The 7,841-nt window shown below is 45.6% G+C and overlaps 1 protein-coding gene across 7 annotated transcripts in view; it reads left to right on the forward strand.

Annotated features, from left to right (window-relative positions):
* LOC102369456 (melanotransferrin-like) overlaps nt 1–7,841 on the forward strand; it is a 35,962-nt gene that overhangs the window by 20,891 nt on the left and 7,230 nt on the right. For 6 of the 7 annotated variants that reach the window (XM_025199265.1, XM_025199264.1, XM_025199263.1 and 3 more), the window contains exons 9-13: nt 1,844–2,030; nt 2,177–2,325; nt 2,573–2,663; nt 5,938–5,997; nt 6,611–6,793. In XM_025199265.1, the coding sequence (XP_025055050.1) occupies nt 1,844–2,030; nt 2,177–2,325; nt 2,573–2,663; nt 5,938–5,997; nt 6,611–6,793 (670 nt within the window). The remainder of the gene's footprint in view (nt 1–1,843; nt 2,031–2,176; nt 2,326–2,572; nt 2,664–5,937; nt 5,998–6,610; nt 6,794–7,841) is intronic. The other variant, XM_025199267.1, reaches the window with a different exon arrangement.

The following is a 7,841-nucleotide window of genomic DNA, read 5'->3' on the forward strand; positions in this document are numbered from 1 at the left end:
AGCAAGGGTTTGATGGTGCAGTTCTTAAGGAAGTCTTCTTCCAGGTGGCTCATAAAAAGGTTGGCATACTGTGGGGCCATTTTAGTGCCCATAGCTGTTCCCATCATCTGGAGGAAGTGTTGATTATTAAAAGTGAAATTGTTGTGTGTGAGGATGAAGTGTATAAGCTCAGTGATATCTTTGGGTCTGTATTCTGGGTTGTAATCTTGTTCCTGTAGATATGTAAGGCAGGCATGGATGCCATCCTGGTGTGGGATGTTGGTATATAGGCTGATAATGTCCATGGTGGCTAGGAATGTGTTGCTGGGAAGGTGGTCTATGTTTTTAAGTTTCCATAGCAAGTCTGTGGTGTCTCGGACAAAACTTGCTCTGTGGGTGACAAGCGGTTTTAGGATGGATTCAACAAAACCTGATATTTCCTCAGTTAGGGTCCCATGGTTGGATATGATAGGTCTGCCAGGGTTCCCTTGTTTGTGGATTTTAGGGAGCATGTAAAAAGTCCCTGGGTTAGGTAGCGGGGGGATCAAGGTCTGTAGTTTTTCTTGTAATCTTGGTGGAAATGATTTGATGGTATTGTTGAGTTTTTTGGTGAAAAGGGGAGTAGGATCTTCTTGTAGTTCTTTGTAGTAGGTGGTGTCAGAGAGTTGTCTGTTGGCTTCCTTTATGTAATCCTCACAGTTTAGGATGACTATGGCTCCCCCTTTATCTGCTGGTTTTATTACTATTTGGTGGTTAGATCTTAGAGATTCTATGGCCTTTTTCTCTGGTAGAGAGAGGTTGTTGTGGTGGCGTGTGTTGCTGATTATTTCATTGTTCATTCTTTCCCTGAAGTAGTCAATGTAGCGGTCAAGGTTAGGGTTTCGTCCACTGCGAGGTGTCCAATCTGATGTTTTTTTGGGTTTTTTGACATTGATCTTTTCTTGAATGTTGTCAGAGGATGAGTTGTTGTTGGGAGTGGGTTCAGTTTGGTCGTGGAGAGGGTATGATTTTTGTACAGCATATAGTACAACTTTATACTGATTTGGACCTCTGGGCCCTATCAGTTTAAATATTGAGTAATAAATAGTGAACTCCTTTTATCTGAAGAAGGGCATCTTCTTGCCAGTTTCAGTGCTGCCTCTGAGGGGAAATAATATAACATTGTGGGTAGGGGAGAAGCTTTTTTCCAGCTCCTTTACTTACATAGGCAGCTGCAATAAAAAAAAAAAAAGAGGTCCACCCAGGGAAAGATTTGGGAAGCAGAGACAAGCAACTAATTTGGAAGGAGAGCTAAGCAGATGGCACATTTTTTTCTTCACTCAAACTTCATGATCCATGTTGTAATTTAATGGAATAAACTAGTTGTTCACACTTTTTATAGATTTTAATATGAAGAAATAAGTATATTACCAATGCTAATTAAAGACAGTGGCAATCTCAACTTGCTATAACATTGAATCAATAATTAGCCCGTTCAAGTGATAAAAATCTCCAAGCTAATATAGTAAGTGATCATACCAAATGATGACATTGATAGCCTCCTTAGGATCTAGGAAGATATTCTAGACTTTTTACTAGCAATGAATGATGACCTGAATATATAATTTGCAACCTTTTCTAACGGGATTTTGATCTAACATATAAAAGCAGCTTGTGTTTTTATCAGAACAAGTTCTGTTCATGATTAAAAGTTTTCCCAGGCTTTTAGGGAGGGAAACCATCATAAGCCAAACTCTGATTCTTATGGGCTTTGCCTGAATGCCAGGGGGCATGACATGATTCTAAAGAAAACAAGATATTGGAGGGTGCCAGTCACAAAGGAAGAACAGCACTGCTACAGCTAAAGGCACTATACTTTCCCCAGCACCTCTTTGGGCAGAAGGGAAAGCAAAAGGCCAGGTTTGAGCTTTTCTCTTCAGCACCGTTCAGGGGCAAGAACCTGCTGTTCCGTGATGCCACTCAGCACCTGCAGCTCCTTGAGGATCAAGCAGAGATTGCCCACATCCTTGGCCTGGACTACGTAGCCCTCCTGAAGGGACTGGGTCATGAAGGTGAGCACTCTCAGGGAACAGAAAGGGAAGGGGAAAAAGTAGCTCCTATGTCACAAGGGAGAGAAGTGCACAAAGAAGTTGGTTAGGAAAGAGATCTTACAGTATATAGATGACACACCTCCCATTGCTCTTCTCTGCTGTTATAGGAAGTTCCTTGGACAATAGTGTCGTGCGCTGGTGCTGTATTAGCCATGCTGAGCTCCGCAAATGTGAGGAATGGGCCCTGAGCATCAAATCTGACCCTCTGGTTTGTGTCCAAGCAACTTCAATGACCAATTGCATTGAGATGATCAAGGTGAGAATCTAGATAAGGGTGGTGTAAATGAAAACAGGACTGAGGCGCATCTATCCTTGTCTTAAACTGGGAGTGGGAGAAATAGGTTACTATGGATAAACCCACCAGCAGGAGACACTCTACAAAATGAGACAGAGGGGCACAAGAGACCTCCTAGCCAGATGGGCAGTAAACAGCCATTTGGTTATGCCAACTATGAATGTAGTATATTGTCACTGTATGTCTCTTTCTTTGATGATGTTGGCAGAGTAATGAGGCTGATGCGGTTACGCTGGATGCAACACATGCCTACATTGCTGGGAAGTGTGGGCTGGTCCCAGTAGCTGTGGAATGTTATGGTGAGTCCCATTCTGCCCTGAGTCCTGAGAAGGAAAAAGATCAGGGGCACCATTAAAAACTTGTAAAGCACCAGAGGGCCTTGTGCTCAGCAGCTCATGGAAGGGAATGGAAGTCAAGAGTGCCCTTCCCAGTGCTTCTACTGACTGGTTTCACTTTTTGGTGAGTTATGTATTCTAAGCCTCAGTTTCTGCATCTACAAAGGGGACAGCGACTTGGAACTCAAGTGAAGTGTTGCAGTATTTTAAGGAAGTGTTTGAAATAATTTCAGGTCTTTGGACGAGAAGTTGTTTCATAGTTTCTAGGGTCAGAAGGGACCTGAACAGATCATCAAGTCTGACCCCCTTCCCTGGGCAGGAATGAGTGCTGGGATCATAATACCCCAGCCAGATATCTATCCAGCCTCCTCTTGAAGACCTCCAAGGCAGAAGAGAGTACTACCTCCCTTGGGAGCCCATTCCGGAGCCTGGCAGCCCTAGCCATAAAGTAATGCCTCCTGATATCAAGCCTGAATCTGCTGTCAATCAATTTGTGGGCATTATTCCTTGTTATCCCAGGTGGTGCTCAGGGGAACAGAGCCTCACCTATTTTCTGCTGGTCCCCCCTGGTGAGTTTATAGACGGCCACCAGATTCCCTCTGTCTTCTCTTGTGGAGGCTGAATAGATTCAGGCCCTTTAGTCTATCTTTGTAGGGCCTGGCCTGCTGCCCCCTAGTATGTTAGTGGCTTTCCTCTGGACCCTCTCAAGGTTAGCCACATCCCTCTTGAAGTGCAGCGCCCAGAACTGGACGCAGTACTCCAACTGCAGCATGACCAGCACCTCATAGAAGGGAAGGATCACCTCCCTGGACCTACTTGTGATGCATCTGTAGATGCATAACAAGGTGCAGTTAGCTTTACTGACCGCTTCCTTGCATTGGCGGCTCATGTCCATCCAGGAGTCAACAAGTCCAAGATCTCTTTCAGCCAGTGTGTTGTTGAGAAGGGTGTTCCCCAGCCTATAGGTATGTTGCAGGTTCCTTCTCCCTAGATGCAGCACCTTTCACTTGTCTGCGTTGAATTCCATTCTGTTCTCATCTGCCCACCTCTGTAACCTGTCTAGATCTAGTTGGATTCTGTCCCTCCCCTCCAGTGTGCCCACCTCGCCCTACATCTTGGTGTCATCAGTGAATTTGGACAGCGTGCTTTCCACACCCACCTCCAAGTCACTGATAAAGATGTTGAATAGCACAGGTCCGAGGACTGAGCCCGGAGGAACTTCACTGCCCGCATCCCTCCAGGTCGAAAACGACCCGTCCACCACCACTCTCTGGATGCGACCTTTGAGCCAATTTGCCACCCAACTGACTGTGTAGGCATCCTTGCCGCAGTTGCCTAGTTTTTTTTATGAGAATGCAGTGGGTAACAGTGTCAAAGGCCTTCTTGAAGTCCAGGTAGACAACGTCTACCTCAACGTCCGCATCCAAGGACTTGGTGACCTGGTCGTAAAAGGAAGCCAGGTTAGTCAGGCAGGATCTGCCCGCAGTGAACCCGTGTTGGTTACCCCTGAGCATTACCTCCCATGCTGGGCCCCCGCAGATGTGCTTCTTGATAATTTTCTCAAAGATCTTCCCAAGGACCGAGGTGAGATTAACTGGCCTATAGTTACCTAGGTCCTCCTTTCTCCCTCTCTTGTAGATGGGGACCACAGTGGCCCTTTTCCAGTCCTCTGGGACCTGGCCAGAGCACCAGGAGTGCTCATATAGCTGTGCCAGGGGCCCTGCTCTAACCTCTGCCAAGTCACTCAGTACCCTTGGATGAAGAGCATCCAGACCTGCTGATTTAAACATGTCCAGCCCCTCCAAAAGTTCCCTAACTAGATCATCCCTGACCCTAGGCATGGCGTCGTGCCCCTGAGCCTGTCTGTAATCCTAGTGGGGGTGTTGTCCCGATCCCTGCTTAGAAATATGGAGGCAAAGAACTCATTGAAGAGATCAGCTTTTTCCTTTGCTGCAATCACCAGATTGCCAAGCCTGTCCTGTAGGGGCCCCACGTTACCTGGTGCCTTCTTCTTACTCCCTATGTATTTTGAAAAAGAACTTGTTATCTTTAATTCTGGTCGCCAGCCATAGTTCCGTCTCTGCCTTGGCCTTCCCAACCGCCTCCCTACAATCACGAGCAACGGAGGTGTAATCCTCCTTGGTGATAGCCCCTTGCTTCCACTGATTATATACCACCTTTTCTGCACTCAGGCCCTCCTGGATGCCTTTACTGAGCCAAGGCGCCTTTTTAGCACTCTTGCCCCCTTTGGTTCACGTTGGGACTGACTCCCTCACACAATCCTGTTGTGACGTGCAATGGATTCTTAGAGATGGTGGAAGTGGTGCACGATTCTTAACTTTGAGAAACCAGAATCTGGAGGATGTATCTCTCCATGAACTCTTGTGCGGTGGGTGGAATGAAAAAAGTTCCTCTCTAGTCGGTGACACTGTATGTATTGTGGAAAGAAAAGATTCTGCAAAGAACTTAAACCAGTCTCTGACTGAAACCATCTAGGAAAGGGAGAAATACTTGATTCAATACTTTAGCGTGAGGAAGGAAACTTTCCTGCGTTCATTTTCCTCATCTGAGGAGCTTTCACTTTGTCTCACTGCAAGTCAACATCTTTATAACTACTGCGCCAGGCAAGCTCTCACTGCATGACAGCCTGGGGGCATGGCACCTAAATTGCGCTGGAGGTCCACTGCACAGTGACTCCCTTAATCTTGTTATTTTTGACATGCATCTCCCACCCCCGCTACTGATTGGTGGAGGGGCCCTGGTGTCCTTGCCACTCGCCATCTGCCCTTGATCAGCAAAAACTGTGATATATTTAAAACCATGGTTTTTGCCTCCCGGCCAATCAGGAACAAGTGGCAAGTGGCAGGGCTGCCAGGGCCCCTCCCAATCAGTGGGGTGGAGGTGGGGAGGGGTACAGTAAAAATAACAAGATTAAAGGAGCCACTGCACAGCATGCTTCTGGCATGATTTAGGTAGATCCCTAGGCATAAGCCATCAGCATTTTTTCAATGGCAGGGATGGAAGAAATGGAAAGGTCTGGCACAGGCCTGTAGTCCACCTTTAAGCGCCCATGCTTTACTTAGTTTTCTCAGCCACACCTTCCCCTTAGGTATAGTATTCACTTGCTGTGGTATTGATATCCAGTCACATGCTCCATCTATACTGAGGTGCTAAATCACCAGTTCACATCCCCATGTCTTTTGGTAGTATTCTCCTGGTGTTTGCTTCTCCTATCCAGGGAAGGAATGTGGCCCAGGTACTGGAAGAACAGAGAAGCTAATCCGTTTTACAGATGGAGGTAAGGAAAATGTTTGATTTCCAATTAATGGATTTTTAATGAAATTAAGTGAAGTAACTCCACCAGAGTGGCTCAAGCAGTTTATCTCGGATAAAGCCTGGGTCCTTAAACATGGCTTATCACCAACGTGGCCAACAGTAAGCATCAGACTCTGTGATGTAGATAGAGTTCACTCCACCCTAAGCATTGTGGTCAGGTAGCAGCCCCTAAACACACTTTTTATTTTCCTTTAAAAAAATTAAACAAAGCTCCATAATGGACAGAGGAAGGGAAGGAGACAACTGGAAGAGGCGACTGTGATCTTCTGTAGAGACAGGAATGGCATTTACCAGGGTGTCTTATTGGTTCTGAAAGGAACTGCTGTTGCCCCTGGCTAGAAACTTTGCTGTCCCAGACTCTGAGGCCAGTACTGGATTTCTATTGTTAAAGAGGCCATGCAGGTCCTCTGCTGTAGCCAAAAAAGCTCAGTAGACAGACTTCCCCTCCTGTCCTTGTCCTGAATGTTTTTTAAGGAGGATACAATAGTCTAAAACTTACTTTTAGTATGGGGTATGTTCCTTTCCTGGACACTTTGCTGTCTGTCTGACAGTGTATCACTGTCTTTGTCCCACAGCACTGTCCCCTATCTATGCTATAGCTGTGGCAAAGAAGAATGCCAAGCACGTAAATGTTCATAACCTGGGGGGACGGCGCTCCTGCCACAGTCACCTGTACAGTCCTGGAGGATGGCTGCTTCTCTCTAGATACACAGTAGGAGCTCTGGAGAATGATGCTGAGAACTGTGATATTAGCTCTGGTAAGAACTGTACCAAGATACCTGCCAGGTAGGCCATACCAAGGCATTTCAAAACTGGGGAGAGAAAAACAGATAAGGGTGGTGGAGTGGGGAGGAGGGAAGAAAGGAGATGGATTGGAGAACTTGCAGGTGACCTAATACATTCACATCTGCCGTGCTTGTACCTTCCATGAAGCTGTTTTAGTTGAATGGATTTCAAGTGAGAGTAGTCTTAATGAATGTATGTGATGCATATCTCTCACTCTGCATTCCTCTGGCATATAGATTTTACCAAGTATTAAATGCAACCCAGAATAATCAAAAGGTACCTTTCATCCCTGACAGGTGCTCTTCACAATCAGCCTTAAAAATCAGTCAGATACCTGCTTGGTACCCAGATTCTAATGGGCCAAGATGTATAACTAGGTACCCTTCTGCCTCCAGCTCCCCAAGTGTTAGGAACTATGAGCAAGAATGTCTCTCCTGATCCCTAGGAATGTTAATTAAATCTTCCAGAGCTTGGCATGTGGACAGCATCTCTGGCTGTATCCTTTCTTCTTTCCACAAGCACACAGCCAGTCTTGTTTACTTGTGGAGCTTGTAAGTATTGCTTAAACATATTGTTTGGCAGTCTTTCTCGTTCAGTAAGAGCTAACTTATGATCTGCTCTCTTTCACTGCAAGTCTCAGGGCATGTTTTAATGAGCAGTAGCTTACTTTACTGTGCGTTAAAGCGTCATGCAAAAAAATCAACGCAAATATATTAATAAGCAGCAAAATAGGCATCTTCACATTAAGCGTCACTTAAAAAGCATGCATTTTTGGTATTGCACAGTGGAGCAACCTAATGTGCATTTATTTAGTGTTTTACATTGTAGATACTAAATTGAATGTGCATTAATTCGCTTTTCCTAATGCATGTGTAGACGCGCCCTCAGAGCATGCACGTCCAAGCGATAAAGTGATTTCTAACTTTTTGTCATAGAGACCAGAAGACTGGCTCTGAGGAACATAGAGGAAATGCCAGTTCTTTAAATGAAATATAAGAGCAGCCCACTGTCTTGTGTAGG

The sequence above is a fragment of the Alligator sinensis genome, unplaced genomic scaffold, assembly GCF_000455745.1.
Source record: "Alligator sinensis unplaced genomic scaffold, ASM45574v1 scaffold505_1, whole genome shotgun sequence".
In the NCBI taxonomy this organism is placed as follows: Eukaryota; Metazoa; Chordata; order Crocodylia; family Alligatoridae; genus Alligator; species Alligator sinensis.